Source organism: Spodoptera frugiperda, chromosome 25, assembly GCF_023101765.2.
Source record: "Spodoptera frugiperda isolate SF20-4 chromosome 25, AGI-APGP_CSIRO_Sfru_2.0, whole genome shotgun sequence".
NCBI lineage: Eukaryota > Metazoa > Arthropoda > Insecta > Lepidoptera > Noctuidae > Spodoptera > Spodoptera frugiperda.
In genome coordinates, this window is record NC_064236.1 from 7,810,338 (window position 1) to 7,832,431 (window position 22,094).

At 36.2% G+C, this 22,094-nt stretch overlaps 1 protein-coding gene across 1 annotated transcript in view; it reads left to right on the plus strand.

Annotated features, from left to right (window-relative positions):
* Positions 1 to 5,647, plus strand: part of LOC118263689 (carboxyl-terminal PDZ ligand of neuronal nitric oxide synthase protein) — a 153,758-nt gene extending 148,111 nt beyond the window's left edge. The window contains exon 10 of the mRNA XM_035575847.2: positions 1,906 to 5,647. Within this exon, the coding sequence (XP_035431740.2) occupies positions 1,906 to 2,139 (234 nt within the window). The 3' untranslated portion in view covers positions 2,140 to 5,647. The remainder of the gene's footprint in view (positions 1 to 1,905) is intronic.
* The last annotated feature ends 16,447 nt before the right edge of the window (positions 5,648 to 22,094 follow it).

The window sequence follows — 22,094 nt, forward strand, 5'->3', positions numbered from 1 at the left end:
CATTGAACACGGTTGTTATAACAAAACTAGCTTTGGTAATTATTCTTACATTAATATTGTTTATTCTCTTATGAAATCCATTAGCCTCGAGATGTAATCAAAGCCGTACTACTACATAGCTGTTGATTAAGAAACAGCTGGGACCTACCCACGTGCCAAAGTTACCTCGTGTAATCTACTCTGAGAAATATGTATGTCATATTATTACTAGAATAAGTGTAACATTTTATTACTTACAAGAATTTTTTTCCAGCAAAGGTTAGATAAACATATTTTACGAAGCTACCAAAATATTCTATGGCTAAAATTAACCTGTAACTTCCATTTTTGTTTGGACTTCCAAAAATGTTTATGAAACTGTGGGTGTCTGACTAAAATGAAACATCTAAAACAATAAAATCCTTCTTATTTATAAAGAGGACGAACTTTGCAATTGTATTGGACGTTTGGAAAACTTAACTGGCAGAGAGCATATACTATTACTATGCACTATGAAACTGGGATTAAAAGACATGACGTAAAGAGAAAATTTTATACATTTTCAATAAGCAAATATGTACGAGTTTTCATTTTGTTTAAAAAGAAAATCACACGCAAACTTTACGACAGGTGCCAACGAAACTTCATGCACGTCGTATACAAAGTTTTTAATATTATTCCATTTAAGTTTCGAAGAAGAAAGTATGGCAGGAACAATAACAACTGTCAAATTGTGAAACACAAACGAAGACTTTATAGGTAGATACGATACGTTGAAAGAAAATGGAATGTAAGCAATATTACAACTTTTTCGTTGAGCATTAAAGTGAAACAGAAACTTAAATTGATTTCACTGGCTCATTAGTGATTGGTAAATTGAATGTTCATGTCTTTCTAGGTTATCCGATGATTGCTAATTCACTATAGAGATAGATACAGGGTTTTATAGAAATAGGGGTGCTCACCCCATTTGATGGGACAGCAATTGCATTGCAACCAACTATACGATCTAACTGGGATTTGGGAGTAAAACTTCGACATGACCGACATAAATAGGATATTTCAACTAATATTATAGTTTCATTAAAGTTGATGCTAAACGGTTTAACGAGTTTCAGGACGATTTTAGAAAACAACAATAATTTTGACTTTTAACGCCCCCCCCCCCCCCAAAGATGTTCCACGACTGGATCATGGACAGCAGATGGCAGCCACTCCTGCACCGAGGATATAATAAAGAAGGTTTAATTACATTATATGGAAAACTTGTTCAGATAACTAGACTTGACTTAGCACGTGCTTGTCTTGTTGAGAAATAAACTATTGCTGAAACACGAGCGTCCTACATCAACAAAACTTGATTTGTTTATACTACCACCATCGTATCTGGTACATAAATATTTAAGAAAACTAAGTATTTTTTAGTTTGGTTACTTGACTAAATAAGGAAACTAGTTTGATCCTAACCGTACCTATGTACGAATGGAACACCTCGGAGTTTCAATTGATTTACCAAGTCTTTCAATATACAATTGTAATTATTAAACGATAATCATTATTATACATACTGATTCTTAATTGATATGCAAATCAGCAAATATAACAGAAACATAAAAAACACAAAGCGCGTACTAAACAACGTCTATTTATCACGATTTATACCAATTCCAATGAATGCTTCACATCATTTTGTTTACAGGACAAATGAATCAATTTATTGGGAAAATACGAAGCACATGCCAATTAGATATAAAAACATCCCAATGGCGTAACATTGCGATCGTGCTTGGCGAATTTTCATAAACGTTATGAAAATAACAGCGATATGCTAAAATTAATTAAACAATGTTTATTTTTATGATGTCATGTTCGTACTCTCGTGCCTTTATTGTGGATCTAATTGTGCTTTTGTTTGTTATACAACAGTTGTCCTCGTCTGCAAAGATAGACCGATGGTTCTCTCTTCTGCCCGCCAACACTCCTGCGCTGTCGCGGCCTGAGAGCGGCTTCATCTCCGGAGTGGAAGACGGGGCCGACGCAGCCACTCTCGCCGAAGCCAAGAATCTGCTCCAGCAATTGGGTGCTAAGAAGAAACGACGCCTCATCCCCATACGCTTCACTAGAAGAAAGATCTTAGTCAATAAACACACGTTGCTATAATGTTCGTCATAATGTGTACGCTGTTTAAAAGTTTGCTTTAAGAACGTAATTTGAAGTCATTTTACGGGATCAACAAGAGTTTAAGTGCCGCCGTACCAGTACACGAGAGGACGGTCCTGGCATACAAGGTCGGGAAATCCTGTAATCCGATGACACGTTTGTCGTGTGACAACGTTCCTAAATCGCAGCTTCAAACTCTAATTATTATTTGAGTTCACGTTTTAACTCTAATACTTACTTAATACACGACAATTACTTAAGAGTTTGGTACATATTAACATTATTATTAACTTTAGTAGGTAGGTAATTAGGGAAAGTAACCGGAGAACCGATTTCTCCGGAGAAAATAAGGCTTCTACGAGAACAAATTGGATACAAGTACTTAGAACTAATTTAGTCACGTGATAATTTATTCATACTCGCTAAATAATGCTAGGTATTACTAATTGATCGTAATGATATTAATTAAAAGGAAATTAATTAACTTTATTATAATAGTTTGAACTCATAAAGAGATGGACGAATCTTTTGAACAGCGTACACATCGGTTATAGTGCAATTTACATTAATACAATACATACTAAGTACGTAAACAGAAATAGTTTTATGCCACAACATCGACAATGGAATATCAGCCTAATGACGCTGACAATACGAGTGCCTACTCGATTATAATATCTAGTAAATCGATGGTGCTGTCCCGGTGTTTGATTTAGGCACAATTTTTATTGTGCAATAAGTTCGTAATGTAGTTTCAGTGATCTCAACGCGAATAATCATGATTGAAATAGGGGAAGTCAGCTCAAAGCGGCCATAGGAGGCAAAGCGGCCACTCTTAATTTTTCGGTTATTTTTAATGATAGCGCACCGTTGCCTTTCCGTACGTATAACCAAACCTCCCTCCCCGCGCCAGTCACTCATTTTCAGGAAGGAGAACGAACGCGTGGTTCTAGTAACGACAAATATTTTTTTGTGCGTTTTGTTAAAATAATACGAGGTAAGTTCAACCTGTTTTGGCCAAAACTATTTATATTAAAATGCTTTTATTGCACGTTTAACGTTACTTATCTATTTTGCCTTTTTTGTGTGGTATTTGCTTCGAAATATAGTTAATAATGTGAGTGAAAATATATTTTTAAATAAAATGGTTGAAAAAGGCAAAGCGGCCCGGGCAAAGCGGTCAACTGACCGCTTTGCCCTTACTTTCATATTATCGCTGCATAGATATAATTCTTATTTATTTTGTTTACACCACAACAGGAAGAAGGAGAGTATTTGTTTCATATGGACAACCTCTTTTTTGGCCTCACAAAGGAAGATTTTTTGCAGCTTAAGTTTCAATATGCTGAATCAAACCATATTCCACATCCTTTTAAAAATGAAACGGCTGGACACTATTTTTATAAAGGCTTCATCATGCGTCATCCTAATTTGACCTTGCGACAACCAGAACCCACATCCATAGCCAGAGCTCGAGGCTTCAACAAATCCCAAGTATATCGATTTTTATAAATTACTTTTATGACTGACTGTGATTAAAATAGGTAAAATGTTGTTGATTTTTTTTTATGTGAATTATATGTGTTGATTTTTAATTTTGCATTTTTATTTTGTCAATCACGGTATTTTCCAATAAAAACAATTCATTGCTTAAAAACTTTTGGGGTGGCCACGTTGCCCTTACCCCCGTGGCCGCTTTGGGCGACCACTCGGGCAAAGCGGTTTTATGACAAGTTTTCGTAATCTGCAAATCATATGATTATTATTCAACTTACGCAAATTTCAATTGGCCATTACAAAAATTCGATAAATTCTCGACTAGCTAGTATAAAATTCTCTTTAAAAATCTTTCGTTCAATGGCTTTTTTTTAAACTCAAAGTTAAGGTGGCCGCTTTGAGCTGACTTCCCCTATAACTTTGGAGTCGGGTAGCTAGAATTATCTACCTATACAACACGTAATACCTCCGAAGGCCTTTGAATATGATTCTGTAACATCTAGTTTTGTATTTTATATTCATTCTTACTTTTTGTGATATTTCTCGCAAGCAGTCAGGGTGGAATCAGCTGTTGTAAGGCCGTATTCACACGGAACATTATATTCTGATGCCGTAGCCTCGTGTGTTGTACGATACGATTCGTTTTTCGTACAAGAGATGAAGGGACACGTACGTGTAGTGTGAACGTGGTCTTTATATGGAAGAATGCTACGTACCTATATGTATAGACAAGTAGCATATAGCTCAAAAGGGACTCGTGGAATAAGGAAGGCCATAAAAGAAATCAAGTGAACAGAAAATACCACAACACGAACGATAGTTCACAATGCATAGTTCCACCTTAATTGTTATCGTTTAGTGTCTACTTATACTATTTTAATAACAATAAATATAGGTGCGATAACATAAAAATATTTACTGATCCCAGTAAAAGTGTTGAAATTATGAAATTTTCATTATTATAGTCGTAATAAAGATATCTCTCAGAAAACTACTGCCCGTAAAATTGAAGACTTGTTTTTTTTTGTTATAATTCGTTATAGTTTTTTTTAACATTACTTTTAATTATATTGTATAGCAGTATTAATATTAAATAAACGTAGATATAATTTTATGACCTCGAGTTAACTAACGAACAAAGCGCATGACTGTTTTACAAAATAACGAAAGTGTTTTTTGCAACGTGACGATATTGTAACTGTGCATTTCCTAGCATAAATTGTTTTAAGTGATAGTTTTAATTAGTTTAAGTAAGTAAGTAGTTCGTACTGCATACAGCGACCAAATATTTTGTGTTACAAAGTATTGAACTCACGGTGTATTGAACACCGAGAAGCTCCTTAGCACTAATTTTCTCTGGGCAGTAAACAAGTATAAGTTTCTAGGGATACACCAATACATACGTTTCCACAATGAACGTGACAAGTAATGGAGACTGGCACAGAAGCCAATCTGCCTAAAACAAAAAACAGTGCCATAATAACGATTTCGTTTTAATTTTCGAACGGACTACGTTCTAGGTTTAAATTTTTATCCGATTAAAATCATTTTCATTGCGGCCGGATACATTGGTTGTAATAGCTACCAATTATTGTGCAAGGCTATTTAAAAAAAGAATACACTATGGAATAAATAGAGCCGCGAACATCCACCATTGCGTATTCGGTCAATTACACGTCAAGTGTTGACATGACGGTCTGTTTTGTTTGTCATTTTTTTATATTTTTTTTTTACGTTCATAAAACTGCCTTAGTAATTCTTACTCATTATTCTTTAAATACACTGTTTCTTACTGTATCCATTCCAATGTTGTATTTTTAAAAAATAATGGTACTAATTAATATATTAGTTTAAATAGTATAAAATGTTGAGTGATCGAATGACTGATTATAATTGATAATGTATTGTGTTCTTTAGTTACATCTATTTTATATTTTAGATATACGAGTATGTTTCAAGATAAGTGACATTGGAATATATTTGATTGAAATATAAGTTGTGTTTCTTCCTAGCATTTTTTTCTTTTCTTTCCGCCGCCGCCGCCGATACTGTTGGTAAGCAAAGCAATACAAGTGCGTTACCGGCCTTTTGGGAATTAGGAATTTAAGGGTGGTTAGGGAATCAGGGATTGGAAAGATTAGGAAAGCAGGTAATTGGCCCTCCGGTAACTTCACTCACACAATGAAACAAAACGCAAGCGGTGTTTAACGACGGTTTTCTGTAAGGCCGTGGTACATTCCGGTCTAGCCGGTCAATTAGTGCCGTAGCATGACTCTTCCACACTTACATACAACAACATAATTAAAATTACATATAACAATGGTTGACAACTACCATTTAAGAGAAGCCTTACCAAAATGTTCGAGCAATGAAAGGTAAACATGCAATGCACCTCTATTTAAACAAAAGTGTAACTGATATCTTACACTGTATGCTGTAATTGTTTTAGAGATCCAGTTGATTCCAGGACTATTGTTGAACATGAGGCAGACTTCTAGGTCTTATAAATAGTAATAGCATCTCCTAGCTAAATATATGACACTGATTCTGATTCTTGATCACTAATTATCTTCCCCTAAATATTAAGAACTATGAATTAATACTCATATTACGTAGAACTGTCCAAAACTATATAGCATTATTATTTCATTATGTAGATATCTAGAGCATGTACATATATTTCCCGGACCTGCGGACTGACTGGCGGCTTACCGAGGGTTTACCGGGGCTCCGGGTCAAAAAGCAGGAGTAGGAACGGGGTGGTTTTTAGGCAGTAAGAGTCTGACACTCCCTCTTGCCTCGCTCAAGACGAGAAGCCATTGGATGATTTACCCCTCAAAAGAAAAGAAGATATTTTTACAAATGGTAGGTAAGTTCTATAAATATAGAAAAAATCTAATAATGGAGAAATCATGTGGAAGCTTGTTGCTATGGCAGTATGGCATGAGTTATAAAGTAAATGGAGCCCAAACTGGGACTAGTTTTGAAAGATTTTGTCAATAGTGGACAATTTATTGAACATAATGATATGATGTTACCATAGTAACGTGGAAAGGGATGAAATCGGCTTCTATAAATATCAAAGGGAATAACACTGATCGACTATCTGCTCTAAGCGTCGTATTCAGTCGTTTAATGGTTACTTAACCCAGTCATCAGCTATTGTTTTCAGAACAAATTGTTACTAAGGAATAGTTTAAGTAATCATTAAATGTGTCTGTACTGAGTTGATTGAGTAGTCTGAGTAATCAAACAATGGATCTAGGGTTCGATTTCCGAGTTAGGTCAAATTAGTTATTGACGAATTTGATTTTTTGAAATGATTCCTCATTTCAGCACTGACTTTAGAATTAAGTCACATTAGAGTAAGTATATTCCTCGCAGGGGGCTTAGGTATAATTTTGAATTTATGTTGTAGTTCCGAAACAAACGACTAATGATGTGATGATTAGTTTCATTCAATACCCGAAAAGCTCCTACTGTTTTTTTTCTATAAATAACTCAGTCTGTCGGTTCCCTGTGTTATGTAAAAGTCACAACGACCAACCTTCGACGTAACTGAAATGTACTCCCAGGGAAACGTTTGTTTTCTGTTCTGCCTTATTACATTGGCTACGTATGTTACATGAACGTACAAACAAGCTGGATAGTGCTACTAGTGTAGTCAACTAAGCTAAAAAAAACCACCCCGGTCCTACTCCTGCTTTTCGAGCCGGAGCCCAGGTAAACCCGCTAGGTAGTCCGCAGCTCCGGATCAGGCGACAGCCCTACTGGGCCCCATCTGTGGTGGTCTATTTATTTATTTATTTATTTATTTATTTATATAAAAGAAATACAGCATTATATTTATGACAATTTCCCACAAAACCGGTTTAGCGGTTTGACTGTGGGTGTTGCGCCGCATTGTTATACAAGGTTATTATTATCTACTATTTATTCTATATAATATATATTCTATATAATTCTATATAAGTATTTATTTATGGTCTGATGGCTCTCGTCGTACGCACGGGTCTGGTTCTGGTCGGGCGGCAAGCTACCCCTACTCGCTGTCCGCAGACCCGCACTTACAGTGGCCGGAGATCGTCCCGCATCCCTGATGCCCAAAGTGTTTCTCACGACGGCTTCGACGTGAGGAGGCTCGTTCCCTCACGCTCCTCACCTCCTCTTGAACAACTAAGCTAATAAAATATTTTTGCCTAAAGGCATCTTACATCATCATTGTCAATCAGCCTGAAACTATTGCACTACAGTGTTTTCTGACACGGAGAAGGTAGGAGCGTTTATCAGCTCGCTGGTTCGAGGTGGATTGCAAACAAATGCAAAGAGTACCTTGCACTGAAGATTATTAATAGTATACTCGAGTTACTGAGAAAAATATTAATATTTGGATAAGTCTTGATATTATACGAAATACGTCGACCAAAATAGGTCTTGTATTGAGAAAAGGTCAAGTTAAAAGCCTATTCATGAGCAAGATATTGATGAATGTAGATGAAGCGGAGGCGATATGAAAAAATCGAGTAATTTATCTTTCTCTCCCTTATTTATGGATAGGTAGTCTGTATCTATATACTAGTACAAAAGTGTAAAACAATCTTATTAAATATTACAACCTCCAAAACATTCTTTCTCATCATTACCAAAGGGAAAAGTACTTAGAAACCCAATACTGTTTAACTATAGCTATTAAAAGATTTTACATTTAGTGCCGGACTAAAAACTTTTTTGTTATTTTGCTTGGGGTACTCTACGGCCGTAGTACCTGCATCAGCATAAAACAAGGCGTGAATTTAAAGTTTTTTTTTTTTTATATTTGATAGTTTTACGAGCAAGCAATCTCCAGTAGCGTACATCCGTGGCACGCGTGCGTACCTAGCTATAGTACAGTTTGCTAGAACGGTCTGCGTCAACTGCACAACATTTTTACGAGTTCGTGAGTTTTGGAATATATCACTTTTGTTTTTATGATAATGAAGATCATGCGTGAAGGCTTCGTCTGATATGTGTTTTGTTTTGTAGACAACTAAAGATGCGTTTGAATTTCCTTTAAGAAGGTAGGTACATTTGTATTATTAAGCGTCGTCCCCACTAGGAACATGTGTTCCTGGTTACAACGGGCGACGTCGCGCGATATTGCTGCGACATAGTTGAAACTGTTCCTTGTCGAACAGTCGATGAAGATCAGTCACAGAGTGTGGACGGATTATAAAGTAATATTTTAATTCTGTTTAATCCACTTCTTCTCTTCATATTTTGTTCTTGATGCATTTAACTATACAACGCCAACTCTTCCGGAGACATAATAAGTTCAACTGAAGTGATGTGGACGGAGACAATACATCTGGCGACTTGGGCCATGTACGATGTCTCTGGAGACACATGTCGCTCGACAAATGCTCCTAGTAGAGACGAGGCTTTACACTACGTATTAAGGTCTGCTCATTGACAACTAGTAAGAACCAAAATTAATAATAGCTTAGCGTTACAACTCAAGTTTCGGTAGGTTCCTGTTCTTTATTGGGCGGGAGGAAACGCCCGGGTGTCATCACTGCGAGGACAGCCCGGAGGACACGGTAGAACATACGGTGGCGGTGTGCCCTGCGTGGGCTGAGCACCGCCAAGTCCTCAGGGATGTGGTCGGCGACGGCGACCTCTCGCGCCCGGCACTGGTTCAGGCCATGGTGCGGAGCGAGAGGGACTGGGATGCCGTCTCCTCTTTCTGCGAAGCAGTCATGCTAGCTAAGGAGGAGGCGGGGCGCGTGAGAGAACAAACCTCCTCACGCCCCAGCCGTCGCGAGAGACACTCCGGGCGTCGGGGATCGCGGGACGATCTCCGGCCACCGTAAGTGCGGGCCTGCGGGCGGCGAGTAAGGGTAGCTCACCGGCCGAACAGAACCAGACCCGTGCGTACGGCGCGTAGCGTTCCGCGCGCGCCTCAAAGAGCCATCAGACCACCACAGATAAGGCCCAGCAGGGCTGATGCCTGATCCGGAGCTGCGGACTACCTAGCGGGTTTACCGGGGCTCCGGCTCGAAAAGCAGGAGAAGGAACGGGGTGGTTTTTAGTCAGTAAGAGTCTGACACTCCCTCCCGCCTCGCCCAAGGTGGGAGAAGTGATTGGATGATATTCACCCCTGAAAAAAAAAAAAAGGGTTACAACTCAAGGAAATATATAGCTATTATTATATTATTAAAAAAAAAAACAAATTTTCAAACGAAGGTTCTTAACGTGATTATCTGATAATTCACGGTCACATTAGAGAGTTTGTGTTGACTCAGCAGCCCAATGGTGTCGCAAACGGTTGACGAACTCATCAGCTACCCAAGACCGGTTCAACTGGTTGCACCACGAATATCGGCTTTAGGAATTACGCAGCTTAAAATGGGTCACCAGTCACAGCACGTCTCTTGAAAATATAGTGACTTATAACTGTTTACCTATACACTCATTGTAAAAATAGAGGTATAATGGTAGGATAAATAGAGGTTCAGCAAACAGCCATAATGATACCCAGCATTTGAGTATAGCCTAGCATACCAGTATATGAGTCCACATATTGGACTAACAATCCTATGTATATTTTTTATAACAACAGCTCAGTCAGCGGTCAGCTAGCTGACCCAGCGAACTTCGTACCGCTTTCGCGTAGCAATGATGCTCTACTTTATTTTGTATAGCTGAGTTATGTATGAGTCCCTATTCAATTTGAATTGGAATCTATAAATATCCTCCATATAAAAATGAATCTATAATTTCCTGATCTCACTATACCTGAAAAGGACTTCACTAATTTAAAAAAAAACAAAATATATTTTCATAATAGTGTTTATTTCATAGGATTCAATCATTTCACTGTCCTGCAGGCGCCTTATCGACTCTGATGACAATTTTGTGATTATCTGATGGCATGCGGTCTAATGCATCGGTCTAATGCAACTAATTCATTGTGTTGAAGGAAAAATGTTTGAAGTTGTTCATCACAATGGATCTCTTTGTGAGTGAACTGAGTTGTTGTGTGCGCAACGCTGATCGACTTCTCTTGCTGAATTGTCCATAAAATATATTTGCAAAAATGTATAGTCTTCAACAGGCACTGGCAATAAGGAACCTGTTTGATGATATATTTGAATCCCTGAATCTGCAAGAATATAAATATGTATACAGGCAATTGTATAGCAAATTGTACCACCATGTGGCTCGCAAAATACTGCCACAATACTTTACATCATTTCAAGTTAAAACTACTTTTAACCTCGACATTAAACAGCCTTCCACGGCAGCTTTAGGTAGTAGGCTTTACCAAGAACATCTTGCTCATGCCACTATAAAATACAACATGTTATAAATGTGGCTGATTAAGTCTTCGGATTATAGACTATTATATTATGTATTTGATTTATTGTTTACAAAATAAACACATCACTGACTCGACATATTTTGCACCAGCTACATGGTTTTAAAACTAAAAAAAAAACGTTTGCCATTATACTTACTTGCTAAAAGTAGGCAAAAAATTGTCTCGTATAACTTTTGTTGCCCCAAATGATGTCATTTGAAAGCAATTATTGTACTGCTGGATATGAGTCAAAAAATTAACCAATGAATGTAGTGGCTCTGGTGGCGGTACCAATGGCGTCAATTTGACTTGGCCGCTGGCGCAACACAATCCAGAGGCTTCATTTTTTAATTTCAATCCCAATGTGGACACACAATGTTCATTAGTCCAATAGCAACAATTTGCTCTGAACTGTAATCAATTGCCACATTATAACTGAATGCAGCTTTGTGGGGATTAAACACAACATTTCTATCTTGATATCGATTCAGTTCAAGTTCATTTCGCGCTTCGCGATGCTCATTAGTTTGATTTGCTCTTATATTTCTTTGACTTGCCGTATTTCGAGTTCTGCGGCCTAAGCTTGTACGTCTGGTTGGTAGCATTGTTTAAAACGAAATTCCAACTGAAAATAAAAAGCTCTCATACATTTTCTGCATAACCGTGTATACCAAATTGTAGTATTTCGTAGTCACCAAAAGTTACTAAAAATCAATAATGAGGATGTGAACTTACCTTGATTAACAAACACTTATCTATACATATAATAAAATCGTAGAAAAGTGCTGTCTGTACATTGAAAATAAAAATAAAAAAAATAGCAGGGGTTATTGTTATGTCGATGTCGAACCCAAAAATGTAATTAACTTTTTTTTTGTCTGTTTGTCTGTTTGTCTGTTTGTCTGTTCGTCTGTGCGCGCTAATCTCAGAAACGGCTGATCCGAGTTGGATGCGGTTTTCACGAATATATTGTGGGATGCTTAAATTTACATTTAGTGTTTGTTTCATGTCAATCGGTTCATAAATAAAAAAGTTATGTCAAATTAAAGAATCACGTCGAACATTCTATGCTTATACCATTAATCTCCGCAACTATTTGACGGATTTGGTTGAAATTTGGTACAGATATAGTTTAGAACCTTAGAAAGAACATAGATATATTTTTATTTCAAAAATCAAAAAATAAAAAAAAGAAATAAATTATTTATAAATAATTCTATGTCGATCGTTACACGACTTCGGTTCATGTTATTGTTTTAATTTATCGAAAAAAAGTAAATAAATAGTAAAAAGGTATGAAAAAAATAATATCAATATAATAAAACATTTAGTACAAAGAAAATGCTCTAACGGAGTATAGATAATTCTATGTCGATCGTTACACGACTTCGGTTCATGTTATTGTTTTAATTCATCGAAAAAAAGTAAATAAATAGTAAAAAGGTATGAAAAAAATAATATCAATATAATTAAACTTTTAGTACAAAGAAAATGCCCGAACGGAGTATAAATAAATAATCCAAGTTGTCTTTATCCTCGATAGATGGCGTTGGGATCGAAATAGATCGCGCTATGGTTAAGTTACATTCATTTGGTTGGGTATCGGCCGAGCGTTTCGGTACTATCGTAGAAAAAGTGTATTATCAGTCGTATGATTATTTGTCTGTAGTGGTCCTGCTGTTTCGTATATTCTAAATTGGTTTCGTTGTATTTGTCAATTAATGAGTTTATTTGTTGGGTTTTCCTGGTTTTTTGGTTAAACTATTTAACGTAGGTTTAGTTTGATATCGATTATTAGTAGTTACTGTAGTTAGTTTTTTTAATAAAATTGTAAGTCTAATTTATAAATTAATTAGATTAGATTTAAGTCGTTTTTTTAAATTATTTAGTTTAAGCTTGGTTATTATAGCATAGAGGATAGGTTGTAATATAGTTTCTTTTTTAATTGTTATAAATTCGTAATTCGTAGCTTTCTTTAGTTTTAAGTTAGTTTAAGTCCGTTTTTAAACTATTTTTTCAATGCCCTAAGTGAGTATACATCTATTAAATTCAAACGCAGAGCTCATTATGTTGATTTTTGAAGAGTTCCCTGGAATATCTTCCACATCTCATTTTTGAAGAGATCCCGCGAGATCGGGAACTATGTGGTTAAAACCAAAAATTTGCCGGAAGTCACTATTCCACGCGAACGAAGTCGCGGGCAAAAGCTATTAGCAAATAAAAATCTTCTTAGTCTTTAAAACTCGAAGAAATATTATGATAATCTCTCAGAAATATTGAAAAATATACATTTAATTTTGCATAATAATATTTTAAAAAACGCGCAATACGAATGTCAATGTCATTCACACCAATAGACTATATTGAAAGAGCATCGTTTGTTCGAAAACGTGAATAGAAACTTACACACAAAATAAATTTCTGAACACACGCGTAACTGTTGATAATTTGTCATTATTTCTGAACGCACGCATAATTCATATTTGAGGAATTTCTATTAATGCTTAATGCACTTTTCAACATTTTCAATAGATTAAAAAAAATACAGACAATTGTTTATTCACCCTTTTCATGTACAAATGAAAATTTATCGAATCTAGCTTTTGCCCGCGACTTCGTCCGCGTAGTGGTGTTAGTGGTCAAAATGCTGCCGTATGTCATCTAAAATGTGAATTACTTGAGAATATGTTACTGTTAGCATTTTTAAAGATATGTATTCCAAAGAAACCACGACCGCCGATTCATCATTTTATAATCATGATGAAAAGTAGCCAAGGTTATCTATATTATTATCCTTTAATTTCCTATATATTGCCTATCAATAAAAAAATACATTGTTTCGTTGTTATATTCCAAAAAAAAAAAACATTCGTGCAAGCGTAACCTCAACACAAACAGGATTACTTTCGCATTCATAACATTAGTATGGTAGTAGGGATATTGGCGATTTAAATAAGTATATGTGTATTTAAATAAGAATCGAACGCGAGTGAAGCCACAGGCAACGTATTAACGAAAATGACGAATTTTCAAGCAAACATTAATCTCCTCTATCAAACATACTACGCCTTATACCCTTTTTATTAAAAAGTAGCCTATGTTCTTTCGCTCCTCATTAAGTGTCTAAATACAAAATTTCACTGTTACAGCTTTAAAAATGACGAATTTCCATATGACCATTCATCCCCTATTTTTACCCACTCTCCCGTATTTTTTGCAATAAAAAGTAGACCATGTTCTTTCGTTTATCTTTAAGTGTCTAAATACAAAGTTTCACTGTTACAGCTTTTAAAATGATGAATTTACATATGAACAGTCATCCCCTCTTTTTACCCATTCTCCGCTATTTTTTTGCAATAAAAAGTATCAAGTAAGGTCTATTCTATCTCAGTACCAAAATCATCATCTTCATCAAAATCGGTTCACTGGTTTATGCGTGAAAGCGTAATTACAGACAGACAGAGTTACTTTCGCATTTATAATATTAGTAGGGAATCTATAGCATTTGTTTTTTAGTATCCAATAGCATTTATCCAACAATGAACTTTATCCAATAGCAATAAAGCTCAAATTGACTCTACGTATTAGTTAGAAAACGTTTGTATGGGATAAAGGAAAGGGCAGTTTTTAGGGTTTTTCCGTCAATTATTTGATATTTTCTCACCTTTTAAACCTTCCCTGGACTTCTACAAATAATTCAAGACCAAAATTTGCCAAATCGGTCCAGCCGTTCTCGAGTTTTAGCGAGACAAAGGAATAGCAATTGATTTTTATATATATAGATTGGTTAGTTGATACCTAATGTCCTGAAAATGACTGGCGAATAAATAAAGAAAACCTTGTTTTTTGTGGAATCGGTGGAAAATGAGCAGACCAGTCACCACCAGAGGATCTTTTTTGTATTTAGTTATTTAATTATCTGCTTTTATTGACGAATTGTCTTCATCGACTTCTAAGTAGGTAGGTACTATGCAATTAACAAAAGATCACCTAAATTACTAAAGTACTTACTGACGCAACAGGATATCCATGACCATACCCTGACAGTCCACGTGACATTAATAAATAAAGGAAAACAACAAAAAATATAAGCAATGGTACAAACGCTCCTAAATATGCGATCGTGCGGAAACCCCAAACTTGTACAGGTCTTTGTTCTGAATTGTGCAGAATTTAAATGACTCTTAATGCTATTGGAACATTTCACTATAACTACTTAGCAGTATGGTGGAAAGAGCTACGTTTTAACGCTGTGATATGACTGAGTAATGATCTTCAAGATAGTAAGAGACCATGAAGAAAGTATCCCACAAAGAGTTTCGATGGATATGCAGGTGTAAAATGTTGCACCCACTTTTTACAAGTGCGTATTTGTTACATATTTCATTGTTGTTTGTTTTACAACGATGTAATCTAGCTATCATGGGAGATGATGGTACGACATGTTTAAAATACATTTAGGTAATTTATATCTCACAACACAACACAAGGCAAGGAGACAATCAAGTCATCTACAGTGTAATAGAGATGAAGGCAACGGGTCAAGCGACCGGTTCTTGGGTGACGTAATCTACAAATCCTGCAGTGGTATCAATAAAAACTTCGTAAACGTTGATTGTGACGGCTAATTTTGAGTCTGTTTTAAAGTACTAGATGGCATTTTTTATGATACAAGCCGGTAAAGGAGCAAACAGATCACCTGATGGAGCAATCACAGCCCATGGACAGAGCCGAAACACCAGAGACGTTACAAGTGCCTTCTCGTCCTTGGGGGTTAGAAATTTGAGTTGTTGAGGAATCGGGGATTAGGAATTGGTAATTGGGCCTCCGGTAACCTCACACAACGCAAGCATTGTTTCACGTCGTTTCTCTGTGAGGCAGTGGTATCACACCCGTCGAACCGACCCATTCGTGGGCACATTTAAAGCTACCTTTATCTGAGCTAAGTTTTATTTACCGTATACTTCGAGCTTGCGACCACCTGCTGTGAAACTACGTTACCGAAAGACCAACTTTAGTGGCAAAAGATAAAATCTGCCTTGTTAGACTCATGCAATGTTATTTCCTTGTTCCAATTTTGGTTACCTAAATCTAATATTTGATTTCTTTTTATTTACAGTACAATTTGATTAAAATCTAGAATAATACACGCAAGAAAAACAATGGCACATAATATAGGCCGCATAAATATAATCCCATTTTATAATTAAATACGTATGAGCAAGAACATTAGTCACTATACACAATTGTATGATATTCATAAGTCGTCAGGTATCCATGAGTTTCAAAGGAAACGAAATATTCACCTAATATTATATGTAGTTATCGTACGGCCATTGTCCAGTTTGTAGAACTACAGCCAGTTAAAAGGCTAAACGAACGGTCATTATTGGTTAAACAACGAAGCCTAGTTGTGAGCGGAATGACAAGCAGTCCACTGACGAATTCAAACATAGTTATGGCGATTGTATTACTAAACGCAAAACGGTATGGATTGCACGGATGGTACGGCTACTTGGCAACAGGTTGAGTGGGTGTAGCAGGTTCGATTCCCGTATGGTGCAACTCTTTGCGTGATCTACAAATTGTAGTTTCGGGTCTGGGTTGTCATGTGTATGTAAACTTGTATGTTTGTAAACGCACCCACGACACAGGAGATAATCTTAGTGTGAGACAGCGTTTTTCAAAAAGAAAATGAAATAGAATGTCCAAAGAAAATACACACTTTTATTGGTTGGTGATCTTGAAGACAGGGAATCATAATCACAATCGTTCTACTTATTTATCTACTAATCAAATCGTGACGTATGTTAATCATGAGTAAGCATATGCTAATTTTGAAGGACACCAATCAGTAATCAATAACTGATTATCATTTATCTTTTTTTGTAAACTATCACATTGCGATTTGCATAAAATATATTCGTCTAATTATTCTACAATATTTTGCTTATCATGTCTTTTAAAATCAATATCTCAAGTCATTATACAATTCAGACCACCAGAGATAGGGCCCAGAAGGGCTGATGCCTGATCCGGAGCTGCGGACTACATAGCGGGTATATCGGAGATCCGGCTAGGAACGTGGTAGTTTTTAGTCAGTAAGCGTCTGACACTCTCCCTCGCCTCGCCCAAGGCAGAAGAAGGCATTGAATGAGTTTGCCCCTCAAAAAAAGTCATTTTCCAATAGAGATGCAGACATCAGTGGGCTGATACATATATCTAAGCAATATATAAAGTTTACTATTATGTATTTAAGTAGGTAGGTAGATAGGTAATTGAAACCAAAACACATCAAACACTAAATAATAAAGGTTAATAAAATTTCGGCTCAGCAATTACAGAACCTAATCCGAAGTGTGGAACCTGTCGCCATGTGTTTCCTGTAACCCAATTACCGGCTGATTCCAATATACCATTAACTATAGTTATTTATATCAGTTGGCAAGTTTTCAGGCGGCTCCCTCACTACGACTGTCGCAGATAGCCATTTGACAAGGGACCGACGCGTTGGGTAACTCAGCTTCGAAGGCAGTGGCGTAGCGCAGCTTAGCAGGGCCCCGTTTAAAAAATGTTTAGGGGCCCATTTTTCTTTGGGGGGGGGGGAATAATCGAATCAGCGAATCCATGTTTGGAGGTCCTTATTATTTTATATAGACGTTAACTTTCCTAAAGTTGCTGCTTTAGAACGCATGCTTTACGCCAAAAAGAAAGGTACTGATTAATTGGACTTTTGTAATATGAAATAAAAAAATGGGAAGGTTTTATTTTTTGCTCACGCACTTTGGGGGCCCCCTGTAACCTGGGGGGCCCGTATATTAATTGATACGGCGCTAGCTACGCCCCTGTTCGAAGGCAAGGGTCATTCATGGTCACAAATCCCCGATTAAATACAATACAAAGATACGGATTAAGCCTGATGCTATTACTATTATTTATGAGTATACTTTACTGTCTGACAACACAAACTACTATGTTGATGGTGCTAATGCTGAATAAGCGGTGTCGGATTGTTCGTGTGGTATCGGGTATTTGATACTTTTAGTAGTAAATACAGTTTTTAAACCTGAAACCAGAACTACCGCAAATTGTAGTTACCTAACAAAATATTCCGCAATTCGACACAATATAATGCGATGACACCAAATTGGTGGAAACCGCGACCTTTTTTACACATTATACATTTTTAAACTGACATGGTCACTAACACAATCATTCGAACTTAAAACGGGAAATTTACCATGTTTATTCATTTCTATCTATCAGTTCATCCGCGATCATGGCGCTTGCAACAGTGCCGAAATATCAGAAATGAATAAACATGGTAAATATCCCGTTTTAAGTTCTAATGATACTTTAAACACCTTACTTATACAAGTATCATAACTGTGGCATATAAATTAATCTATAACGTATAATATATGTGTGGATTTGCAAGTTTTCCTACTATTCTGCTATAACTATATACATATATCTAATACTAATATGTATATATATAGAATATTAAAGGTTGAACACAAGATATTAAGTTGCCTGTCTCATCTATAAAGACTGGCTATGCATAACATGGAATGCTGGTAAACCATTATGTACCTTAGCACCTATATAACAAACTCTATATTTTAATTATCTTGTAAACACGAACAAGCATTCATTGTTACATAGTAGCTAGATTATGTAGCTACAAATAAGTATGAGTTAGTTTTTCGCTTAGGTATACCTATTTTAGTTTAGAATTTTCAACCTTAAAAATGTAGATGCATATTACGAAATCTTTATTAGGTTGACGCATGTATATATAATTAACGTCATTTTTCTACATTCTTTAGAAACATGGCTCTCATTTGGCAGAACAAGAACTTTGTGCTCCAATTAGATATGTAAGAACCTTAGGGTGCATTTCCACCAAAAATGTGGTGTGTAGAGATGCTACGGAGATGTAGATAATAGCTAAGCTGTGTAATTATTAGAGTTGTGCGAGTAAGATATGTGATCCATAGCACACAACCATAGCACGCATATTTCCATATAAAATATGCCTTAGCGGAGTCTCTTTCCACCAGTGCTAAGCTATGTGTATCAATGAATATGATTGGTGGAAGCCAAACGCATACACAGCAACGTAGCATAGCAAACTTCTAGTGGAAAGCTGATTGTCTTATGTGTAATCAGCGATTCTGACTACGTATACATAAAACATACATACAGTACAGTAACTCACTATCATTATAAACACTAACCATTGATTTATAAGAGTAGATAGTTAACATGGTACAAACAGTATAACACAACAAAATTGCAGACAACACACACAGTTAACCCAGCAATCAGACATCTGAGTTCTTAATAATTAGCAATTCAGAAGTCAATAGGGCCACTTGTGATATGGCTATGGCCAATTTAAAAACAAAGGAAACCAAAAGGCATTATTTGATCCTGCGACCTCGTCTGTCTGGAGAGCTGATATGCTGCCAATTGTTATTGCCAAAGGGCAATTGTTTGTTCGAACTTCAATAAGCATCATTTATCGTCACGCCCTCATGTTAAGTGAAATGCATTGTACTGAGCATGTTTTTTTTTTAATTGAAATTTTTATTAGGGCTTTTTTCCATCCATTATATGATACAAAATTAAATGATATAATGATATAGGTACACAGAAAGCAGTTAAACCAGGTTTTACTTATCATGTACTTCGATATACATACGTACCTATGTATTTAAATATGATATTGCAACTTTCCTACTAGTAACATACAAGCTGAAACTCCAGTCAACTGAAATAATAACATGCATGATCACATTAAATCTTTACGCCAGTTAAGTTATGCATCCAGTGTAAGGTAAGATGATTCTATTCATACATCTTTGCTACATAGTTTAGTTATAAACTATAGTTTAGTTATAAACTATGTGCATGATCAGATAATAATCGGACTCGAGTTTCATAGCTCGTAACCACTCAACCGACATTGTCTACTTTTGTACACAACGTCTCGCCTTTTATCCCCGAAGGGGTAAGCAAAGGTGTACATTATGGCACATAATGCCACTGTTCAATATACACCCACATTTCACAATTTACGTTATTAGTCCCATGTAATAGATGGTGAGCCTATTGCCATATATTTAACACATTTCCAGACTCCGTGCTACTGCTGAGAAATTATCGAAAATCCGAAAAAAGCCCAACAATACTTCGCCCAATCCGGCAATCGAACCCGAGACCCCTTGTCCGGCAGTCGACCACTCGGCCATCAAGGCAGTCGTTGTTTACCTTTGTACAACAAGAAGCGTAACTAAAGGTTTACAGTGTTCATAGAATAGTTCCCTAATAATTAGTTAGCGCGTATGATAGTAGGTTGTTGGTAACGGTCGTGGATGGCCTCACTCGTGACCGTTTAATAAATGGCAATTACCACTTAATAACACATTTAGGTGGACGTTAAACGGTTAACGTGACTTCTACAAAACTAATTTACAAATATACGCAAGGTTACGATACGATGTGTACACTATTGTTGGGTTTGGAATAATGTGTCGGACTGTAGCTGATGTGCTTGTGTTCGCTGCGTTCAATTCCATGTGATATAGATTTGCAACGCAAAGTTTGTGTTTCAATGACAATGCCATGAAATTCTGTCTATAATGGACAAAACATTAAAATAGTATTTATTGTACCTAGTATTGAACATGCTGTAATGTAACGGATTTTTTTGTAATCAAAACCAAAATCGTATACTACCTAAGTACCTACTTATTTGATGAAAAAAAGCTTTTGAACATTTGTTATCTTAAAAGTATTTTTATATTGTTAACTAATGATTTCAATTAATTTATAGGTAGATTACAAGCTATAACCCACTCGGAGTGTACCTAAATTACATTTGACTATTTGAACATTTGTGTTTTAGATGTGATGGAGATGAAGACCATCTAAAGACAACTTCTAACAATACTATGCATATTGTCAGCTTGTCTATTGTCAATTTAAGAAATAACCTGATAAGACATTTATGTGACATCACTTGTTTCAATCCTCAAAAGGATAAGCAGACCATACGGTCTGCTGCATCATAGATGTAATATACATTACATCTATGCAATTTAACACCCATTTTTCTCCTGTTATGTAATGCGTCCTATTTAAAAGGGATTATTGTAAAAGTAAGAAACAAGATATTTTCCAAAACTAAGCTCTAAACTGTAGTCTGAAAGTTCACAATCCTTTACCCAATACAGGTGGAGGCTGACTAGATAACTTGGTAGCGAATAAATCATCGTTGGGATTTCCTGTAACCCGTTTACCTGTGCATTGCAAGCTGGTGGGCAATCTAGTTTGCTAGCTAGGCGCTTCGAAATATTAAAGTGGAAATGCAAAAATTTGCACCGCAGATAAACCAATCATTCAACCTTCTCCGCGGGAGAAGAGGCCTTTGGTTAGCAGCGGCCACTTTGTGAAGTTAAACAAATCATTTCTAGTCAGTTATTTTTGCTAACTCCTCTAAATCAAATTTCAATATCTAGTTTGTTGTTGCATCATCTTGAAGCCATGGATGGGTTGATTGAATGTTGAAAGATCGTAAATACACTGGGAAATAACTGCTGACAGCCTAGATAGAGTTATGGAAAATTTTATAAGGTTATTATTTTATTTGCGTCTTGATAAAATAGTAAAACTCAGTACTATCTCCGTTCTACCTTTATATAATAGTGAATATCTTATAGTATAGCAATGTCTTCTTCTACGTCGTTATACCAATCAGTTGCACTAGCCATTGTGCAGCCGTATATGCATTGGTTGTATTGTTAAGGCAATTTAGTTATAAAACTAGTCCTTTTTACTTTAATAAAAGCAAGGACATCGTGCCCAGCAAACGATGATTCAATAATGAAATTAAATTGATGGAGGTGTCGCGTCGCGTAGGTGCAAAGATCACGTCTGCTCTGATTGAGTTCGTCTAAGATACATATCCTTTGTGTCTACAGTCTCCTACACAATATAATAGCATTATATATGTCCATTAAGGGAAAGGCATCGTGAGTCAAGATCCCAGTAACCACGAATGGCAACACGGTCATGCAGAATCATGACGTGTATACCTACTTACATGTAATTT